This window comes from Leptodactylus fuscus, chromosome 8, assembly GCF_031893055.1.
Source record: "Leptodactylus fuscus isolate aLepFus1 chromosome 8, aLepFus1.hap2, whole genome shotgun sequence".
NCBI classification, from domain to species: Eukaryota; Metazoa; Chordata; class Amphibia; order Anura; family Leptodactylidae; genus Leptodactylus; species Leptodactylus fuscus.
In genome coordinates, this window is record NC_134272.1 from 31,550,153 (window position 1) to 31,574,453 (window position 24,301).

Below are 24,301 nucleotides of genomic sequence, written 5' to 3' on the forward strand. Positions count from 1 at the left end.
CCATAGACTATAATGGGGTTCGAAACCCATTCGAACACTCGAACAGTGAGCGGCTGTTCGAATCGAATTTCGAACCTCGAACATTTTAGTGTTCGCTCATCTCTAATACTAAAGTCTTATAGCCAGCTGTGCTTTGGACCAACAGACCAATAACAAGCGGCATTTTATGGAGTCTGGCTCCTGGGAATCTCTACTTTATTAAACACTGGACGCTAGGGCATATATGAAGACTGTATGTAATAATCCTGAGTATGAGGGGAAGGCCTGTACAGAAGACCCCACTGACGTGTCATGAATGCCTAGTCACATCTATCATCCTTGCTCTGTGTTTAGTGACAGCTTTATTTTCCTCACCTTTGCTTTCCCTTTTGGTACATAGTAAATACCAGATGCTCGGAGAAGGAAGTATCTCTTCTTCCAGGACTTCTTTCCATCATCCTTCAGCCACAGGACTCCCTCTATTTCTGGGACGGTTACTGAACTACCACAGAAGCATTCCTGCAGACAAAAGACAGCGATTAACCAAAGCCAGAGGTCGGCGCTGTTCACACTGTACCCCTTTTATTGTCAGTATAAAGAGTGGAAGTGAAACCTCTTCTCACATCTAACAGACATATGTCCGCCATGTGCTGTGGGGAAGACGCACTACTATTGCTGGATCAAAGAAACACCATATTCCCAGTCATGTGCTATCCGTCAGGGGGGAGGTTTGAGGCATTGAACCACTGAGAATACAAGGATTTATTTTATAAGACCAGCTAGGTTTTATATACTCCCCCATAGTGTCCATATACAGCTCAATTCACAACTTCCCAATGCTTGTACAGCTAAAGAATTCAGAACTCCCCCTCCCCCCCCTCCCATATGAAGGAGAGGAAATTGTGAAATTCTTGAATTCTGGAGAAAAAAATTCAACTAGAAGACAAATAGGACTAAGATCCCATCCATGTGGACCTGTCGCCTATGTTAATTTGTCTGTTTTAGCAAACAATTCTGCAAGATCTTTTCTCAGAACTCTGCATTGTGTTGATCCTCTGTTACTCCAGCTGAAAATGTATGAATAAATTGACAAGTGGGCGTTCCCATTCTCTTTATCCAGTCATTGTCGACTGTGCCAGACACCACTGTGAAACACACGGTTCTAAGAAAAGATCCTCCAGAATTGTTATTTGATGAAGAAATAACTTACTAAAACAGACAAGACAGGGGAGATTTACAAACAGGGTCTCATTTTTTGAAGACCAGTTTCACATCCCCATATGCCCAGAATAAAAAGACAGGGCTCCCAAAAAGTTTTCTTACCACCTTTGTGCATTCAGACAGTGCAGATAAAAGCATGAAAAAAAACATTTTTCCATGGGCAGCTTCTGTTTTTACCAATAAAACTAACTGCAGCAGATTTAAAAACTTTTTGCAAAAATGTTGCGATTCTTGGGTTTGCAACAAAAGGACGCAAGTTCTGTTTTTACATCGCCCTCCCAGCTTTTTGAAAAGTGGCCATGTTGTAGATGTGCTGTGGGCGAGGCAATCAGCTTTACCAGATTTTTCTTTATCATTTATACTGTGTTTTTGTCATAATGATGCCTGAAACCTACACCATCTGTGATCTGCACATAGACTTCAGTGCAGGTGTATGGCCCAGTCCAGGAGGCGTCCAGTTTATACCTGGTGTGAGAAGGTGAAAGGCAAAGTGCTGGAGTCCCGCTATATCTGCCCCAGATTCCTGACTTATGTGTGGTCCAGTGCAGGTCTGGAATAAGATGCAGCCCAGGAGTGGGTCCTGAGCTCTTTACTGGACCATAAAAGGCTGCAGAGCCTGCACTTCAGGGCAGATTCTGAGAGGAGAGGAAGTGCCTGGGTCTGTCCTGACACAGAGTCTTGTGATATGGTATGGTGTTTTTTATTTAGATGATTTAGTGTGGCTGGTAGTGAGCCACATGTAGAGTTAGTATTTTCTGTTTAGTTAGTGCTCAGACGAGCAGGATTTTATTTTGACATTTTGCCTAACGTTAAGGCTGTATTTTATTTTGTTCATTTTTGTGCCTGACATAAAGGTTTATTTATTTTGCAATTTTTCTTAAATAAACCACTTTGCCGCAAGATTTATGTCCCTGTCTCTGACTGGCTGGGTCCGTACCACTGCTTCTACCGAGCTACCTACCCACACTGTTCACAGTGATTAATAATGCCCACATAGAAAACACAAGTCATGATATTTTTTTTTTCCAATGTGGTTTGCACTGTAACTCCTTCACTAATGTTAGTGAATGGAGTTACATTGCGCCCTGAAGGGTGCCATAACTGCGCCTTCTAGGAAATGTCAAGCAATGTTCCCTTTTTCCATCTGCATGTTGCAGTTGCAGCACCCTTGACGCCACAATGCAGCTTCATTCACTAACATTAGTGAAGGAGTCACAGGGCAGCCTGGTGATCTTTGGTCACATGACGAAACTCATGGCCAAAATCTCCATGTAGCCCAAGCCTTGCAGTACAATCGATCAGCCACAGTATTCCCAATGATTCTCTTATGACAATGACACCTTGTCTATATTCAGTCAGTAGCTACACCTGTAGTCCTGCTGAACTCCACACATAGCAAGGAATCCCATCATATAAACCTTTTAGTTCTAGCTCCTTCCAGTCACGTTAGATTTTGCTGGCACACCATATCTTTAACACACTACAGCTGCTTTTTTCCCCCCAATTTTTTTGCATTTTCCTTATGAGAAGTTAATAAAAGTCTGTTTGCCAGACGAGCAACAATAGGATAGAAAAGTTATACTGTAAGTGTGTGAGAAAGCAAAGACACCGCCTTCCCCTTGCTATCCAGATGTGCCTCTATGTATTTCAGCAATGAGAAGTATCTCTCATCACTGATTTATCATCTGCTGTAGGAGAGCCTGGACTACGTGTCCCAACATCCGTCCATTCTTCTGAAAGAATCTTAAGTCGACGTAGTACAGTCTGTAAACCCATTTTATGTGCGCAGTTTTGTTGGATTGTCGACTACTGGGCCTGCGTGTACAATACATGTTTTAGTCTATATCGACTGCTGCAGTCCCTCAAACTGGACATCAATGTTTAATGACACTGGGCTAAGAACAAACAGTGGGATTATGGGATTACACTTTCTCCTAAAAGATTGGTCGTAGACTGGTGACTACTGCAGGAGAATTGTAAACATGGCGGACTTTTTCCAGATTGTGACAGTATGTTATTTGTTGGCTGAATTTCACGAGGAATGTTTGCATTATTTGCAATCGTTCATTTTGATCAACTTTAAAATAATGTATAAGACTGCATTCTACTGACGAATAGGTGCTAAGGACGGACTTTGCAAGATGGGGGACTGAGAGACAGGACAGTGATGTAAGCAAAACCAGGGGTACACGGAGGAGGACATAAGGAGGTGATGATTGTTAGAAGAGATGAAAATCAATTGGCGTTTTGACAAGCGCTATTCCGGATTAAAAGAAACATATCAGGATGATTTGGCCCCAAAACACCAAGGGGTCTTTATGGACCAGGGGTTGTGTATCCCAAATGACCTTGTTATAACATAATCTTGTTGTAACGTAAGTCCTGTTGGTGTTTTAGTGTCCCAAATCACCCCGACAGATTCCCTTTAATGAAAACCTATTTTAAAGAAGATCGGTCATCCCCTCCACCAACTCAAGTTCTTAACAGGTGCTGAACAGATTCCAACAGAGTTGGGTTTTTTTTACTCTAGCCCCCACCATTCCTGAGCACAAGCACAGTTAGTTTTAATGCCTGATGTGCCATTTAAGCTCTGTAATGTCAGAAGAGCGGTGTCAGGCATGGGGTGTGTGATTCAGACCTCCAGCCAGTGTCAGAGCTCAGGCTCACACCCCTTCTCTGCTCCTGCCCGACACCACCCTCCTGACAGTGCAGAGTCTAAACATATAAATGGCAAAAATAACAGCGTTGATTGCTCAGGAACGGTGGAGGCTAGAGAGAAAATTCCAACTGTGTCCAAATCAGCAGAGTAACATCTATTAACTCACATAAAGAGGTAGTGAAAATACTCTTTATTTAACAGGATGAGAAGAACTTTCATGAATGGCCACAATCTTGTTATCATACTGACGCTCACCTCTAATAAGACTTCCTTGTTCCTGTCAGCCATCTCAGAAGTCTCTTTCCTTCCTAAAAGATAGTTCTGAAATAGAAAATGATTTTATTAACCAAAGGAGCGATGACTCATTTTCCTATCAGATTCCTTCTGCATTTTGGAAGAAAGATTAAGCAAAAATATAAATTATTTATACCGCTACCCACACAGCCAATATGCCTCATCAACTGTTAAGCATATACAAAGTAGAATCCGTCTTTTTGCAGGTTAGCACAACAGCCAGAGAGAATCAAGACACAATCCAAGCTGCTACACAAAAACGTACAAGTCATCAATGCCAAAGGGGCCCTTTAGGAATCACTGGCTTGTGTAAGTAACCAAACCTTCCTATCATCTCACTTGAGGTGTGTAGGAAAGGGAAGGGGGGCTGGTTGGTAGGACATGTACCCCGGATGCTGACTGCAGTAGGACTATCAGCCGTCAGCCACTTGTCCATTTTTTTTAGTTTTTACAAAATACAGAAGTCCTGTATCTACCAATGCAAACCATTCCCTGACACAAACACATAAGTTTCTAAAAAAAAAAACAAAAACCATGGCTTATTTTGTTTTCTGCAATAAACACGGCCCACAATTCTCACATCCAGCACTGAGAGCGGTCACAGGATTTGGCAAGCTGCTTGGTCTGCCCTCATTCCTCCCACTGTGTGCCATTCTCAATCTCAATAACCTCTTGTTCCTTCTATTCGGCCTCCAGCCCTTACAGCATTTCCCACCGGATCATTCCTTCACTCTCCTCCTCAGCACTTCTGGAGATTTCCTGCACGACTTTATCTGTTCTTATACATTGTGCCATTCAACCTTCATCATCTTTCTTTGTGAAATCTTACACTACTTATTGTTAGAAGAAGGACTACAAGACCTTGATGTGTTTTCCTCATCATACACTATACCCATGATGAATACTGCGCGGTGAATACAATGCAAATACTGTATGAACTATATAAGGTTTCTGATAACATTAAATATTGAGATTTTGAAAGGATTATTAAAAAGTGACATTTTATCTGCAAATTTAAACATTTCCGTAATACTCTCTCTTTTGTACTGGAAACAATACAGGTAATGTTGTATTCCAAATACCAGAACTTTTCACAGCTTCTTTTTTTTCTACATTAAAAGTAGCAAACAAAACATTGTAAGAGTCGCCTTGACGCGGTTTCAGTAATCCATAGGATGAGACAATAAGCTTTCTTACCTGTCGTGCTTAAGATTTACAAACACAGCCACTATGAAAAGTACGGCGTTGTAGAATATGGACCAATGCAAAGCGGTCAGGGTGCAGAGTCTAACCCCCACCAAAAGGCCTACCAGGACAGGCTATCAATTCTCAAAGTAAGGATAAGCCATTTAAGGCCGGGGCCAGACGAGATGGAAACGCCGCGATTTGCCCATGACGGAAACTTTGTGGGAAAAGTCGTGGCTTTTTACAGTAAGGGCAAAGTGGATGGGATTCTAGTGAATCCCATGCTCACTTTGTGGTAAAAACTGAGATGCGGACACGCCACGGTTTCCAGAATCAGCGCGGTTTTGGAAATTGCAACATGTGAATTATACTTATGGAAACATCGGCAGTTATCTGGAAGGTATAAATGTATCAGAAAGTCCGCGGAGGAAGACTCTGCAAAGTTTCTGTCTAAAGTGCTGAGGGAAGAACCGCAATACGCTGTTGCCAATTTTTTTGCTGTGGGACATCCTGTGGGGCCTTAGCCTTAAAGGGATGTCCAGGGAGCTTTTTTTTTTTTTGTGTTACTTCTTCAGGATGTTTTTTTTTTTTTTTTTTTTTATAACATGTTTCACTTATGGGTTCGAGGCTGGTTCCAACACTGGGTCACATGATTGGAACCAGCACCCCGTCCTGGGATGCTCCTCCCTCTTCTTTTGATTTTATCACTAGTTACTTGTGCTATGGGGGTCAGCTTTAGTATAGTCTACAAGCCCCCTTAGTACAGGTAACTACTACAGATGAGCGAACACTATTCGGAAAAGCCGTTCCGAATAGCACACTCCCATAGAAATGAATGGAAGTGGCTGGCAAACCGACTTTGCCGGCGGCCGGTCGCTTAACCCCCCACGTGCCGGCTACGTCCCTGCATTTCTATGGGAGCGTGCTATTCAAAACAGCTGTTTCGTATAGTGTTCGCTCATCTCTAGTAAGTACTAGTGAAAATGGAAGAGGAAAGAAGGGGCGACTTGGGGACAGAGTACAGGTTCCAATCAATGGCCCCCATGTAGGAACCATCACGCAACCTCTAGATAGGTCAAAAACCCTGGAAGAAGAAGCACAAAAACCACTTCCCAGACAACCCATTTAATGGCTCTTCATACAGTTAATGCGCCGTGTGTGTTTCTTGTACAGAAGCTCCATCTCTTTAACATCAACTAATTGGAAAAAGATCATTCAGAGGACTAAAGGCCAAATCTTCATGTAGACATTTCATTTTGTACAGTCTGCTCTACCAAAAATTGAGATGTTGAAGAATCTTTTGTACAAAAAGAATAATAAATTGGAAAAAAAAAAAAAAAAAATCAGAGGCCTCTGTATTCCTAATGATCTTATTGGGATAGTCAAATAGCGCAGACAGCTGTGCCGAAGTCATGAATGCTCAGCATTAAACAAGGCTTTTCTATTACAGTGTAGCAGCTTTATTACTGTGGCCTTGCAGAATTGTTTCATATAATGTGCCTTTCCGGCAAGCGGCCTCATTGTTCTTGTAAGCCAGAATCGCGCGGTGCCTTGAAAGCTGCTTGATCATGAGCACGTGCATTAGCAGCTCTATGAATGGAATGAGCAGCATTGCTCTAGACATTGCAGGTGTCAAGGTAATTAGAAAATCCTGAGCCCCGGGTGCTTTATAGCGATTAGCAGGAAGAAAGTTATAAATTACTCATGGCAGAATATGCGCTCTCTTCCATTTCTTCTAAAAGTCATGGTATTGCGGCACTTCAATAGTAAAGTACCTGTGTGCTACATGCAGGATCTCTAGCCAGCTATTACAAAGCCGCAAGTATTGACTGCCCATTTTTCTATGGAGGTCTAATTCAGCTGAGACAGTGGAACTTCAATGTGCACACGTACGTATAAATAAAGAAACCTTTCAAGGGTTTTAATAGTTATCTACTGAGAACCAGATATTTCTTGATGGGCTTTAGCAGGCAGATCGAATAGTGTTTTGTCCAAAAGAAGAAATGAAGGGCTGAAAATGGGATCAGAATAAAAGTACTCTAAATCTAAAATTGAGGACTATGGAAGTGCCTCCAATGAGGGCGCCCTGGACGTGCAGATCTAGCTGAATTTATGTTCAGTCAGATCAATCCCATTGAAATGAGAGGAGAAGGAGTGCACCTATACAACCGCCGCACCATTCAGAATGGGGAGCAAAACACCACCATTCTTCCCAGTGGTCAGACACCCACCGATCTGCAGATTACCCACTATGCTGTAAGCCCATATAAAGCTTGGTATGTGCAGGTTCACCAAAAACTAGAAGAAATCAGAAATCTCTTACTTGTGGATTTTTGAACAATGCGTATTTCTCGATGCGTTCCACAAACATCAGCTTGTTCTGGCTATCCCGTGTCCAGTTCAATAAGTTCTCAACTAAGTTTTCATGGTCTTCAAAGATACGATCTGTGAGGAACACAAAGATTTTTCCATTACAAAATGTAAAGCAATATATTAATATTGTGCGAGGCTTGTAACCAGAACTCCTGTTCCAACAATCCACTCAACCTGGCTTATCGATACCGTAAAGCAAGCTGCCAAAAAAGTGAAATGTGCTGCAAGCGTTATTATAGACGTTACTGAAAAGAAGACGCAGGTCGTATTAAAATAACAATAGTACAGCTCGCATCTGTGCTGGTAATTAAACACACACGCACGTGCCGACGCCATTTTTGTTGTAGTTCTAAGTATCCCTTTAGAACTATGCGAGCATGCGCAGTTCACTCGCAAAATTTTTCACTCCGGAAGAAAAGAAGATGAAGGAGGAGAAGAGCCAGGACAGGAGGACGTCGCTGGAAGAAGAAAGAAGAGGAAGGTGGGACCGAAGATGACGTTGGATCGTGCACGACCGCCCAGCGTGCACGTTCAGGTATCATTTACATATATGTTTTTATAGTTTTATTTTAAAACAGACAAGGGGTTTAAAATTAGATTAGCAGTGCCTGAATAGTCTTTTTAAAGGCTATTAACGCATACGTGGGGCTCATACAGCATAGTTTTGCTGATAGAGCCCCTTTAATGCTTAATATTCTGGAGGTCTCGACAAAGGAAAAGCCCAATTAACAGTGCCCTCGCCTCGGAGATGCAGAACATCCTGCAGGGGACAAGGATTAACTAACACGACTGAAGAGCTGTGGCAAGCTAATAGAACGAAGAATGAGCGACCGGCTGATACTTTGCTGTGTTTCTGTTAATTACATCTTTTATGGATTATGAGGGGAAAATTAAGCCATTTTATTTGGATTACAGAAATTGTTCGACGATTTTGATGAAGAAAGAAAATGAATTACAGAAACACAACACCACAAATACAAGCTCCTTATCTGAAACGGCGACAATTTCTCAGGCATTTGCTTAAAGACTGCGCCACCTTCTTTATAAATGTGGCGAAATCCAGTGTGGAATAAATGACGGTTTTGGATGAATGGCTCTCAGGCAAAAATACATTTTTTAAATTAAGAAAAATGGTGTAATAAAGTGCTTGTAATTGCCCAAAGCATCCAGACTCCAGCTTACAGGTCAGGAATGGACTGATCAGGGGTTCTGGAGTTGGTAAGAACAATCACAGACTCCAACTCCTCTATACGTTATCACAACCCAACTTCTTCATGAATGGCTGACAGCCGTGGTCAGTAAAGAGCCTCCGATCCAATAACAAGCTAGTGACTGAATTGCTATGGAAGTAAATAGTCATCAAACTATTCATGTAATTAAATATTAATAATTGTATATTAGAAATTAAAAATAATCAACAATTGTATTTAGAAGCCAGACTCATTTTTACTGTCGTCTTAGTATACCATGTAAGCAGAGGGCTGAGGAAATGACTGCCTTCTTAGGGATTTCATACTTTTACAAGATTGATGGCTTATCCTTAGGAGAAGTCATGGGTATTACTAAATCAGTGGAGGTCTCACACTCCTGCCACCTCTGCCATTCAGATGGTCACATGGGTCAATCTACGTGCCCACCATCTACCTAGTAACAGTTGTAGATTGTATTATAGTTCTGACACATTCAAGAAATGGAACAAATCTGTAATCCCCTGCCCAGACAACAGCCTACAGGCACATGGACCCACTAAAATAATGAAGGGGCTGCAGCTCCCCAATCTATACAGCTGAATGGTGGAAGTCCAAGGGTCTAATCCCCGCTGATCAATTCAATTTAATCAAATACAAATCATTTCAATCAAATCAATGTAACCATTGTCCCAATACATCAAGTGGAATATCTTTATGTTCTGAACCTCAACCTATGAGAATGTCTCAGTGTATATACAGTTATGTGAAACTGACTACTAACCCATTTGTAGCTCCGATATTGTCTCAACTAGGGACCAATCCAGGCTGTATCCACAGTGGGACTTGTCCATCAGGTTGTCCAGCACCTGTCGTACCGTTTGTCTCTCATCCACCATCATGGTCTTGGAGCTGTCATCTGACATGTGCACTCGGATCACCAGCTGGGAAGAGAATGAAATGAATAAGAAAGCAAAGCGGGAGATCCGGTGGATGTATTTATCATGCAAGTGGATTGCAGATCCTGTGAATTTCCACAGCATAAATAAAATGTCTACTAAATATACATGTTATTGTAAGAATACAAGACGATATAATATAATAACATTCTAGGCAACACCTTGTTAATTTATAGTATTTCATTCTCATTCAGTGTTTTGCATGGGGGAAAAAGATCCTTCGGACACCTCTAGCAAATAATTTATCCTAAGGATGCAGATAATGGTACATGAAGCAGGCAGCCATCTTCCCAGCCAGACCCCCTGGCAGTTTTCCAAGGCGCCCATGTGTGCCTGTGTCACCCCTGTGAATTCCAGGTCTAATTAAATCCATTTTCTAGCTCTAAAATGGTTATCTATATCTTTAAATCATTGGATAACTTGCTTCACATGATGTGGGAGTGGGGTTTCCTTTTCGAAGGGGTTTTGTAATTAGTTTAAAAAAAGGGTTTGTTCTGTATTGTTTTTCTAATCCTAAAAACTTATAAAAAATGAAATGATTCAAAACATTGGATTTGCAGGGGGGTCCAAAAGTGGGGAACCCAAATGATCGAGAGAACGGGTGCACGTGTGAATGGAGCTGTGGTGTGCATGCTCGGCCACTACTGAACTCACTTTTAATGGGACTTCTGGGTTGGTTCTCCCTTTGGCAATCCCCAGTGACAGGAGCAGTGGTTAAGAGTGTGTACTACCTACCTATTCACACAGGGCACATGCAGCCCCCAGGTCTCGTGACAGCTGGGTATCCCAGCCCTGACATTTATCCCCTACCCTATATTCAGAATTTAAGCAGAGCCCAAGCACCCTCCCGCCAGCTTAGGAGGACACATTGTACTATCTGCAAGGCCTTAAATATTTAGGATTGTACAGGGCAGAGCTGGATTTATTTCGCAGTTCAGACGAAGCGCTAAAAGATGCCTGCCCATTGTCTGCGTCTCCTAATGTCATGGCTTAGGTGGAAAAATGAGGCACGTTTAACCCCTGATAAATTATACATCCTTCATTACTAAATTACTTAGAACCCTCAACGCCATTTGTTGTTAGATAACATCTAAGCCTTTGCTGACTGCTGTCACTACATCTTGGGGCACAGTACCTTCTTAACTTGCGCTTCTTTTATCTTTTCTAAAGCTACTCGAATCTTCTCTGCCTTTATTTTAGCAGCCTGTTCCTCCTGTGAAAACAGAAAAAAAAGTGTTTAATTCTTAATGTTAAATAAATGAAACGTTATATAATACTACAGTAACTACCTATATTATATGCACAAACAGATACATGTACACACACACATGCACTGCAGCAAGGAAATACACAGGGCAGCCATAACATTAAAATCACCTGCCAAATATTGCGTATTGTGGTTTACTGCCTTTTAGGAATAACGTTGCCATGTAGGGGAGTGCTTGGTCTGTAACAAGGTTTAAGTACATGGTGCGGGTATCAGTAACTTTCCAGCAGGACATTACACTACTTCTGCTGGATGACTTTTTCCCATATTGCATCGTGGAGCCATCTCTTCTAGAGGTAAATGATGCACACATACATTGCCTTTGACGACTTTTTGACATTTTCTTCCATGCTCCAGTTCTGAGGATCATGTGCCCATTATAGGCTATTTTTGGTGGATAGGCATCAGCATGGATGGATACCCTGACTGCTTTGCAGCAAGCTATGATGCAAATGTTTGCACCTGCATTGACTCTTACAGCAACCCATGCTACAACAGCTTTTCTGGTTAGCATAGATAAGCCCTGTCGCTGTGTCATGGATTGTCCTTTATTGGACCACTTTCTTGGTAGCTGCTAACTCCGACATACAGAGACCACAGCTGTTTTGCAGATGCTCTGCCACCAAACTCCAGCATATCAACCCTGTCCCATAGTTTATGGTTGCCTGAATCAAAAAAAAAAATTCAGGTGACCATAACCTGCAGGACTGGGTTGATAAGCTGGAGAGCTCCTCAGATAGGTGAGGGGGGGGGGGAAGCTCCCGGATTACTGTGCTGTCTATCTTCAGCTTTTCTACTTATCAGCCGGTTTAATTAAATTTGTTTGATAAGGGCTGAGATAAGGAGTCTGTTACCTCTGTATGTAATGCAAGCTAACTCAAAGCCAGCTCTGCTACATCAGTTTCCACATCAGCTTTATACTGTGGTAATGCATTTACAACCAATCCCTCATTACTGACTGCAAACATAGCAGATAGCAGAGTAAGTGAATCCCCGCCCACCAATGTGTCGAGAAATCCAGGAAGTGAAGAGAGCCCAGAGCCTGCAGAACAAGAGTTATGGTAATACCCCTTTAATGTTTTGGCTGTATATACACATATACTGTATATTCCATGGTGTACACACATATACACACTTCAACATGATTAAAAAGGACTGAATAGAAAGATTTAAACAATGTAAAGAGCGGAACGGACAGTAAATTCTAGTATTATACTAGGGGGGTAGGAACCAGAAAGGCAGGGGAAACAAAACCCTTTGGGACATCTTTTTTAGAATATTTGGTTATATTTTTATGAAATAACACAAATAAGAAATCCTTTGTGATATCTACTCAGTTCTCATATTATATACAAAGTATCACTTCAAGTGTCAGCAATCAATGACAATAAATGCCAAGATTCTTCATGTTCTGCAAAGACAACAAGTGTCTGTGGGTTGAATTCTTTCTTCCAAGTAAGATTTCCAGAAACTTTCCTTTACACGAAACTCTGGGGAAAACCATTAACAGCAAGCCATTGGCAGAGTGTATACATAGAATATCCCACAAAACTGAAGAGTTAGTACAATGTAAGTGCAGAAAACGTTGGATTATAGACAAAGCCACATTTACGAACACTGTCCAAGTGTAAACCTCTTTAGACTACTTAGGCTAACATTACATCAATTATTAGTAAGCTTGAGCCAAAAAAAAAAAAAAGTGGGAAAATTTTTACATCATACGTCCTTTTCACTACGCCATGCCCTCCCTCGTCAAATGAAATGAGAAGTGCTACAGAATATTGTACAAGCAAGAATAAAATTCAGTCCGTTCAGCTGCTCCTACTGTATACAGACCGGACTGCATTATATGTGACGGGTTCCCTTTAAATACGAGGGGCACTACACCAGCCACACCAGCCTAATTTCCTTCAGTTTCCCCAGTGGAATGAGCAGGATTTAATTAAATCTACTATACCTGCACAGTTTCAGAGTCATCCTATTAGTTGAGCTTATGATTATTATATTAGGTGTAATGAGCTTAGTCCTGAATTTTACAATTGAAAATTCCAATTAAGCCTTATTCTTAGAAGAGGGGGCAGATTTTTCAATAATGACGCATGGACAGATCCTGGCACCTTATAAAAAGGATTGTTTTTTTTTGTAACAGGTTTGCCTACCTGTAGTAGACCGTAGTCTTGGTTTCACATATCTCAAGACTTAGATGAATTCTTATCTTGCCAATTACCAGTAACGATCATTACGCATTCCCAGTCAGTTTCCATGGTCAGTACAAAATTCTCTGCTGCTTTAATAGAAATAATCCAGGCAAATGGATTCATGGCGGGAATTTATTCAAGGTCCATGCACACGACTGTATTGTGGCTATAGGTACAGACCCATACATTTGAAATGGGCCCATACATACAGTCGTAGTTTTGCAGCTGTGTGTATGGGCCGTAGTATAGAGCCCCGAAGTATGGAGCAGGTTCTATACTTGGCGATTCCTACGCCAGTCTTAATAACGACCGAGACTGGCCCCGGATACTTTCTACGTAAGGCCAAATATATGGAAATATATGCCAATCAGGAATTATTGTATATATCTTATATAACACCAATTAGGTGCGAGTTATAATAAAAGTGGTCAGGCAGCGGTGCCCCTGCCCTACTCTGCCCATATTTGCAGAAAGTGGTGAGCAAGATGCAGAACAGGGAATGGGGTGCATTTTTAGCACAAGAAAATGGAGGGGCTTTGTGACCAATTAAGATGTGCCCCCTAAACAATCATCTGCACCCACCAGAAAGGTGGCATAGATAGCTTAATAAATCCCACACACGCACAATGTATTTAATCCAGTGAAGGCTTTTAGAGATGTTGGAGGTGGTGAAAAATTCTCTAATCTGTAGTATAATGCACCAATTCATAGTCGCTGAACCACTAATCTAGACACAGTAGACACACTTAGAACTTTCTCTCTAGCCCCCACCATTCCCGAGCAGTTAATGCTGTTAGATTTGGTGCCTGGTATGCTATTTAGCCTCTGTAGCCTTTCAAATTATAACGAAGGGAATAAATGACCGGGTCACTAACAATTAGTGTTCCCCCACATAATGTAATATCCTCCTCCACAAGTTCACATAATATAGTACCCCCCTCAAGTATTGCCCCTACATAATGCCCACTCAGTGGAAATTTCATTAATATATTACATATAAATAAATACATTTAAAAAAAAACCGTAATATTCAGATAAGGAGTCCCATCCCAAGGAGTTGACTGCAGGCTGCAGCCGTAGTCATGTCTCTGCCTTGGTGTACATCATGCCTCATTGCTGCAGACATCTTGAAGCCTGAATGGTGGATCACAGAATGGATGGTTTTGTGCTCAACCATTGTATTCTACTTTATTTATTATGCTTACTTGTATAGCGCCATCATATTCCACAGCACTTTACAGACATTGACAGTCACTGTCCCATAGAGGGCTCACAATCTACAGTCCCTATCAGTATGTTTTTGGTGTGTGGAAACCGGAGTACCCGGAGGAAACCCACGCAAACACGGGGAGAACATACAAACTCCTTGCAGATGTTGTCCTTGGCAGGATTTGAATCTAGGACTCCAGTGCTGCAAGGCTGCAGTGCTAACCACTGAGCCACCATGCTGTCCCAAGAACACAGAGTAGAAATCACTACCTGCCACCCAAAACAGAGGGACAACACCTAAAATGAGGGACTGTCCCTCTCAATCTGGGGTCAGCTGAGGGGGTCCCCACTACCATAGGGCTCGATGCAGATTTATTTTGGTTAAAGTAGCCCTGGAAGAAGCGCCTTCAATTTTATGAACTAAAGACAAAAAAAACCCCAAAACCTAAATATATGAAGGAAAACGTACTATGGGAATCTGCCAGTGGCATCCATAGCTGACCAGCTTGTATAATGAACAGTGTGAAGAGTTAATTAATCAAAATGATGTATTAAAAAAAAAAAGCCCCAATTCCTTTCTTGTGAATAAACATTTGACAGAGTTTGCCTGGGCGAATTCGCTTCCAAGTAAAATAAAATATTAAAGAGTGTAGGCAAGCCATCTGGTCACATCCATTGAGTGAAAGTAAGAGTGTCCCCTCTGTGTTCCTGTGCCAAGCATACACGGATCATGTTCTCTCATCTGTTCCACTTCAGCTTCTGGAGGTCTCAGGTTCCAGCTCCTTCTGTCTTTCACTACATAGCAGTCAGATCGGAAGCGGTGACATATTTTATATGGCTTCTGTAGTGTCCATGGGTAGAAGTCACACTACAACAAACACTTTATGGAGGACTCCTAGCTCTTCTCTATGGGCCCGCCATTCTTTGTACACCACAAAAGTTATATTGTGGAGGAGAATTTTTTCCCTTGTATTTCTGCACACGATACGCCTTCATAGAAAAAGCTAACATACAACTTTTGGGTGAAGGGCCTGCATTATTATTCTTGGTAAAGTAACAGAAAAGCGTTACCTACAAAGCCACAATATATAATATTCCAATTATCCGAATATAAACCAGAACAACATCAGTAATACAAACATCAAGTCCTAATATAACAAATGACACCAAACCTGTATAACACAAAGGAAATGTATCAATTCTAATAGTAACAAGAGAGAAAGACAGATATGGAGTAATATAGGGGCGAGCTGCGCGAGGCACAGACGACCGCGCACATGTTACACTGAGCCTCGCAGTTAATAGTCATTTTCATTCATAATTTACAGGGCCGTGTAATTGATGTGTACAACTGGGAAAACAACAGAGGCAGCAGGAGAAATAGGAGGGACACGTGCCCAAATAAACAGCAGATTTCTGCAAGAAATTCTCATTGTTAAACTATTAAAAGGTCTCGTGCATTAAGGAAGCGGCTTGTGCAAAGATGACATATGAGGAAAGGATTAGTGCACATATACAATACACAAATCACAGATATCATCACATCCTTACATTGTAGCTTATCCCAAATAGAACATTAATACTTTGTATAATGGCAAAACATCATCCTAAATATCGAGATACAAATCTTAAGTAAGAGAGCAGCAGAGCCCTTACTGATATCTGTAGGCCAAGAAGATTTAGGAGCACATCTTAATGCAGTCTATGTTGGATACTTACCGTACATCGTCCAATGGATTAGATGGACTTACCTAAATACTGAAGATATAATGGTATATTTGATGTACTGACGTCTTGCACACTTAAAGGGGTTATCGGAGGAAATCATTCTGTCAGCATGTGACTGATCTGGTTCAGACAATGCCTGGGTCCCCCATGACGAAGAATTGTCACTCAGCCAGTCATTGGCTTAGATGGGCCACCAGTCTGGCCAGAGCCTAGATAAGTAGGGCCACAGGTAGGGGCTGGAACAGAACCAATGGGGAACGGGGGATGGGGACTACTTATGTTAATGGTAAGTGCCATTGTTTGATTCTTTGTATTTATTTTCTCATACCATGCTGATTATGGAGGACAATGTTTTCCCCCAGACAACCCCTTTAATATTTTTCACACATGATTTGGCCTTTCTATATTAGACAAAGCCCATATGATCTGGACCAGCAGTAAAGCCGGGTTGGCAGATCTCAATGTAATTTCCAGTTCAGTCTGGTCAGTTGGCTGATGGAGGAGCTCGGCCACGTTTACCCACTGGGAAAAAGAACTGAAATTTCCCCACGGTGGAACTACTAAAGGATTATCTTATCTTATTATCTTATCTTAAGAACAAGGACCAGCAATACATGGTCATAAATCCACAAGAAACAACATGCTGGCATACTGCAAACTTCACTCACTGCACTTCATTAGAACTGGGTCTGAGCCCATCTTGGCGTAAAACACAAGAACCTCAAAGGGCCACAAATATGTCCATGGAGATACAGCCTTATACCTCATGCACACAGGACAGTTTTCAGTACATTGTCCACAATTACGGATATGCAATTGCAGACAGTGTAAAGGCCTGGTCATTTTATGGTCCCATACATAGAAACCTACTGTAAGATATGGAACAGATCCTATACCTGTCTGCATTTAATGCATAGACTCACCCATACAAGTTTAGGGGATCATATAAGTCTTTTTATGGATCTGTGATTGACTTATTGATGCAATGCAGACATGTTCTGTTTTGGGGGGTCTTTTGCCCAATGCGGATGCATTTTTGCAGACAGTAACAACCACTTCGGTCATGTGCTACTATCAGGCAAAGTTTTAGCTAGAACTATATGGAGATCTAAATCAAATGTGACAGTAGGAATCTATTCACATACAGCAAGCAGATCCGTTGTTGAAATTTCAGCAACACATCCATTTATCTCAAAGGAGCATGCATAAGTCCATGTGCTTGTCCCAAATCTCACCCCATGCAGAAAGGTTCAGAATGGATTTACCATTGTATACATTTCTGTACATACTGTACCTGCTACATGTGAATTCACCTTAATATGCATTGTAAATGTGCCTGTATTACCCACAGCCCATGCAAGAATTGTAGGTTTTGTGCCATGAACTGTGTGAAGTCCATGAAAGTGAACGGCTCAAATACAGACATCTTCCATGTGCTGTCTGCGTTTCATAGATTGATTTCAAGGTGATGGCTCAAAAATGGAAATCTCTCTACAATGTACAAGGTCCGATCTTTTATAGCCCTGAAAACTGATTGAAATAAGGCAGCTTTCACCTGCATAGAGGTGAGAAAGCCATATAGTTGTTGCAATAAAAACAATGCATTACCTAAAATATCTACTTAAGGCCAAAATCCTCAAAAGCATTGAGATCAATCAAATTTTTCATTCAACTTTTTTTTATTTTTATGCCACTAAAGGGCACCGTGTGCTGTTCAGGTCCACTTTGTTTACATCAGTAGGGTCAGGGTCCTTTTATATGGACAGATTTCTGTCTGCAAAGAGTGTCGATCAACCATATGCAAGTCAGGTGGTGCTTGTTTTACACAGTACTGTAAATTTGATAGTACAATTTTTGGGAGGGGTCCTCTCATACACTTACATTGTTATTAATAGCACATAAGTTTACACTACTAATAAAATCAGCCGATAATTGGCATTTGTGACAATCTGATTGGGCATAAGAATATGGTCAGCTGATCATTGTAAGGTGCAAAGAGCCCTTTAGGTGCAAACCCATTCAAACCCAGCAGTGTATAGCAATATAGTATATTTGGCGGTATTATATAAATTAACCCTATATAGGAAGGGTGGCAATGAAATCGTACATGAACACATGCTTGCAAGGTTGTACACGGCTCCTGGTGCCCTGGCGTTTCCATGTAACATTTGGTACAGTTTAGCTGCAGGGAAGAGGTAAATCATGCAGATGGAAATGAGCAAGCTTCATCACCTTAGTCAGCAAGTGAGAGGGCTTTCCTGCAATGTTTCTGAGCAGAAGGGAGGTCTCCCTGTCCAGATAGGAGTGCTTGCACAGAAAAAGAAACAGACAGGAAGAGAAAAAAAGTGGAAAAACACAATTAAAAGAAAAATCTGAGCAAGGCATATTCATTTGCGTGTTGTGATTAATGCAGTAGGCGTGCAGAGGAAAAGACACAATTCCCTAATGCATGACATGATAACATCCACATTAACACCAGCAGCCCCACATCTAGACATGAAGTCATACAGTGACCGTATTATTATTTGGCAAGGGTATTACTACATGTGTGACAGAGATATAAACATAGCAGAATTGAGATGACCCATACTGCTGACATCTAAGATATATTAAGAGTGGGCAACTTCCTAAGTCAGTCCTAGGAATAAGGTTTTGTTCACACCCATATCTGATTTCTGTTAAAAACAAAAGCTGCAACGTAGCATAGGATCAGTTACATGACGGACACCAACATTGTCCGACTCCGTTCAGTGATTTATAGCAGGGTCTGTCATGTTACATCATTTTGTTACCACCAACGCTACTACATTTGGGAGGGGGCGACATGAGACGGAGTTACAACACTTCTTTTTTTTTTTTTGAAGGATACAAAATAATCTAGGATTAAGTTGCGCAGATATGTTAAATATCCGGTGTAAGAAACGATTCATAAAACGCTTTTAACATCCGTTTAGTGGATTTGTGGAATGATTGCAAACACACATGCAGATGGCTCGCAGTTTATATACAGTCAATGGTAAGACACTAACACTATATGGAAATGGATGACCACCCATTTATAGATTTTTGCTTCTGTTAAATTAATTCACTAAACCGATATTAAAAATGTGATGAGAACGAACCCTAGAATGAAGCGGGGTAGTTGCAGATATGGCTATTCCCATTGTTGTACCAATTTCTCATTCACAAACTCCAGCTTACCATTAGGGAGATTTCTAGGACTATAATATTGGTGACCAGTGAAGGTCTGACTGGCTGAAGGGGCTGCAGCTTACCAGAGAGCTCCTTACACTGTGTAAAAGCCACAAATGGTACTCCAACTCAACCCACTGAAGTGAGTGGGAGAAAGCTGCAGTACTATGTACTGCCACACCACAGCGTTGGAGCTATGCTTGTCCTGATGCCTCTTCTAGAAGGCTGAAGTCCCTTCGGCAGGGTAGATGGAAACTGGACCACCACGGGTCTGGTATCAATGACCTATCCTAAGGACATGTCAACTGTATTAATGTCCCAGAATACCACTGTAATACCCATTTATAGCCTGAAAGATGGTTACAGTCTACAATACAATGCAGAACTATATTGCTACAGGAATCAATGGCACTTGTTTTCTTAACATGCTCCATATATAATGGATTTTAGGTTCTTATCACAAGGAGTTAAAATTCTGAATTCAGGTCCATCTGCTGGTCTTACACGACACTAATGATTCTAAGGTCCGCATGTTGCTGATCAGCAACATACACAACATACACTCCGCAGACGTCCGTGTCCTGCAGCACTCGCCCATAGAGTTCTATAGGCGAGTCCGTGCAGTGCCGCAATTCAAGGGCATTACGGACATGCTCTAAAAATTGCGGACCATGGTTGCGGCCCGGCCACACCACGGATAAAATATCTGGTGGCGTAAGAGGCCGCATTGAGTATAATGTGTCCACAATTGAAAACCCTCAATTGCGGACCATTTGCGGACTTCCATTACGGTCATGTAAGACCAGCCTATATGTAATCAAGTGACATCTTGTATACTCTATCCATTGCTTTTAACCATTTCTGAAACACAACAGAGTGTACAAATCTCGGGTATACATTCATGAATGTGGAGTGACAATCCAAGTTGCAATGGCGACCATGACTAAAAGCAAACCATAGCTTATGTCACGAGGTGAATCATTCCATAATGGATTGCATAGTAAAATGTCATATAAATATAGCCAGACATAAAACACATACACACTGCATCGGTACAATGTTTCAAGGGGGATATTTTACCACAAAGACGTCTTACTTTATGATCTCTTCTCGGAAAGTCTAGTCACATGTTCATCATTTCTTATAAGCAATAACTTTCAACAGGCAAGTAGTTAAATTATACGGACAAAACACAATGTAAGCTTTATTATCTTGTGTGCTACAAGGGCCTTTAAAGAATATTCCCCCTGAAATAAAAAGTGTCCCAGAAACAGATTCAACGCTTATAAGCCATGGCAGAACCAAATTTCATCATTTTATTGTCAATTTTTGTGTATTCAAAGGGAAATGCTCTTTAAATAGTGAAATCTCATGCACAGCGGCCATGCCCGACTACTTGGCTGCCTAACATCTAAGGCTACGGAAAAGGCAGCATGCAACTTACAGGGCTCACTTCTGCCTCTGGTGCAAAGTGAAGGCGACGCCTGGCTTGGAAGGGTCTTCCCAATGTAACATGCTGGAAATTTGGGTCAGAAGAGGCAAACGGAAGGAATAAAAAGTGCAAAGGAACAGAAGGGTGAGAAAGTGAACTTAGAGGTACATGCAAAAGTGACAAAATAAACCAAACAAAACAGAGATAAATACAATAGTGCGTTATCCATTAGTCAAGTTACAAGCAAACCACATGCGGGACACACAGGAGATCTGTAAAACAAAAAGTGAAAGACCTAAATCATGCTGGTGGGTTCAATATACAACAATAGCAGTAAATAAAACGGAGGCCAAAGTTTTTCCTCTTTTGCAATATCCATATTGGCATTATTTCCATGTTATATATCAAAGATGATGTTCTACAATGAATAATCCTCCTCCTTGTGATGAGCTTGGCCAGTAACGCCACCACACTAACGCCTGCTTCTAATAAACCGGGGGGTGGTCTTACTGGCACCCACAAGGATGATATTGTGAGGGCAGTTGTGCACAATTCAGTTTTTATAGCTCATTGTAAAAAGTACCCAGGGAGTCAAGTTCACTTTAATAAGGACCTGCTGTCACCAGGAACAAAATGCTAAGTGTTATACCCCATTTAAATCCCACTGGGCCTGGGAACAATTTTTTTTTTTTTTATACAAAAGATATGGCCCCTGGAAGATCATAAACTTTTATTCTACAAGTGGGCAGTAACCTTGGGTATTATGTTAACAAAAAAAAAAAAAAAAAAAAAAGTTGCCCACTCGAGATAACTTACATATATCCTTCTTAGGGACAAATCCTCGCTTACCACCTCTGCCAAGTCCTGCTTTTTTACTCATTTCATAGGCTCCACTAAACTGATCTGAACTGAACTGCTTCTCTGGAACAGATGGATTTTTTCTCCAGCCCCCACCATTCCTTAGCAATCAATGCTGTTAGTTTTGATGCCTGGTGTGATATTTAGGCTCTGTACTGTCAAGAGGGTGGTGCCAGGCAATGTAGATTGTGAACCCCCTATAGGCTCACAATGTACATTTTTCCCTATCAGTATGTCTTTGTAGAATGGGAGGAAATCCACACAAACACGGGGAGAACATACAAACTCCTTGCAGATGTTGTTCCTGGCAGGATTCAAACCCAGCTGCAAGGCTACAGTGCTAACCACTGAGCCACCGCTTTGCCCCAGACTCTCAGCTTTGACACTGGATGGCTGTGACCGGAGCTCTGAATCATGTCCCCCGCCTGACACCACCCGCCTGAAAGTAGAGAGCCTAAGTAACATATCAGTCACCAAAACTAACAGTACTTGGGGCCACACGGTGGTTCAGTGGTTAGCACTGCAGCCTTGCAGCGCTGGAGTCCTGGTGTTCAAATCCTGCCAAGGGCAAAAAACCATCTGCAAGGAGTTTGTATGTTCTCCCCGTGTTTGCATGGATTTCCATCCCATATTCCAAAGACATACTGATAGGGAAAAATGTACATTGTGAGCCCTATGTGGGGCTCACAATCTACTTTAAAAAAAACAAACAAACAAAAAAACTAACAGTACTTATTACTTAGGAACGGTGGGGGCGATAAAAAGTTCCAACTGCTTTGGAAATCAGTGGAGCAGTGACTATTAACTTATGCCAAAAAAGGGAATTGGTGGTGGAAAGGTTTTGTTCAAAGAGATTTTCCAGGCCTTATAATGGATTACCTTTAATTGATGACCTAAGGATAGATCGTCAGTGGTTTGGCACCCAAGCCCCCAGCTGATCAGAGGTCTTAAGAGGCTGAAGCGCCCTGTGTGAGTGTGGCGGCCTTTTCAATACCAAACAAGCACTGTGCTTAGTATGGCAGCTCATCCCATTCGCTTTCACTCACTAGAGCAATTAATGTGTCGCCATATTGCCTGGATGGATGCAGCACTCAAGGAGCGCCACTCCTCCCCCAAATAGCTAGGATCCCCAGGGATCTTCAATCGTTGACCTATCCTACAACACCCCTTTAATAGCATAGCCATAGACCTAGATATGTGAATTTTAGAACATGGGTATAGTGAGTATACATCCGATATACTGTATAAAATACACCAGGCCGACATCAATAACACTTCCATGATTATGGGCAAGAAAAAGAACAAGTCCTCAGCCCCGCGGGCACTTCCTAGAACGCAGCCATCAGCGGAGTTGTGTCACAACGGGGAAAAGAATGACAGGGAAATGTTATGTCTGTCACACCACCGAATACCAAGACGTACAAGGCTCCTCAGAATCCAGCCTCCAGGAGTTCTTACAAGACACTAATTGCATCATCCCAGGAGCGCCTTTTGATTGTTTTAATAAATGTTTCAGTGTTAAAAATCATCAGTTGCTATGGCAACTCATCATTGCTGTGGGATCAGGGGACACAGCAACGCTAAAAATGCTGCAATCTTGGTATATGAAATATAAAGGAGATCATTCCTCATCATGTTATAGGAGGTTACACATCACACGTCTGACTGGAAAGCTCACAAAAAAAAGGGCTTGAGCGCACACAGATGGACAACAAAGTGTTAATTACGACTTGGCTCACTAAGCAGCGCCGACAACTGCGCGCAGGACCAGATTAGTGACCTGTGTAGTGGCAATAGGGACATTGGACATAATCTCATGAGTCTCCTATAAGATAAACCAAAGTCATATATATATATATATATATATATATATATATATATATATATAGCGCCATAGTATAACATCAGCAACATCAGCTACACTGCAGCCTATTGCAATGCTCTATAGTGCTGTATACAAGTAGGATATAAGCGGGATATCCCCCTGCTGTGCCACATGTAAATGACATACGTTATAGTGGCAAAAATGCAAGAGTGGCTAGAGATCCAGTATGTGACGCCACGCAACAATAACCTCACTGACATTACTTCCATACAATATCACGGCCTCTGCTGGGTCCATTCATAGGAAACAAAGACAGAATTGGACTGACACACTGCAATGTTACTATGGGACATACCTAGGCCATATATGTGTAACTTGTTATTTACAGGTATTTCCTCACATCAGTCAGCAAGTAATAAAAGCCCCTCAGTGTCCACTAAAAACACTATTGTACTGTTTGAGGGAACACCAGGACTGAAGATGAATGATCTAAATATAAATATATATATATATATATATATATATATATATATATATATATATACCTACAAAGTTGCTTTTTCTGCAACATTTCCTGCAAGATTTCAGCACATTCAACTTTTCATTTCAACTTTTAGCTTGTGTGTGGCCTGAACGGCTCAGACTTAGTAAGTAATCTTCTTTCCTCCACTTGACAGGACACAACAGAGAGGCTCCTGCTCCAGACACTTATACTATAGCCAGACGGTGGAGACA

General features: G+C 41.5%; 1 protein-coding gene across 3 annotated transcripts in view; it reads right to left on the bottom strand.

The window, feature by feature from the left end:
- RAPH1 (Ras association (RalGDS/AF-6) and pleckstrin homology domains 1) overlaps nt 1-24,301 on the bottom strand; it is a 102,493-nt gene that overhangs the window by 15,836 nt on the left and 62,356 nt on the right. The window contains exons 5-11 of one of the 3 annotated variants that reach the window (XM_075284273.1): nt 20,896-20,967; nt 18,492-18,566; nt 10,993-11,070; nt 9,683-9,842; nt 7,662-7,783; nt 4,115-4,180; nt 355-498 (exon numbers count right to left, since the gene is read on the bottom strand). In XM_075284273.1, coding sequence (XP_075140374.1) covers nt 355-498; nt 4,115-4,180; nt 7,662-7,783; nt 9,683-9,842; nt 10,993-11,070; nt 18,492-18,566; nt 20,896-20,967 — 717 coding nt within the window. The remainder of the gene's footprint in view (nt 1-354; nt 499-4,114; nt 4,181-7,661; nt 7,784-9,682; nt 9,843-10,992; nt 11,071-18,491; nt 18,567-20,895; nt 20,968-24,301) is intronic. The other 2 variants (XM_075284274.1, XM_075284275.1) reach the window with 2 other exon arrangements.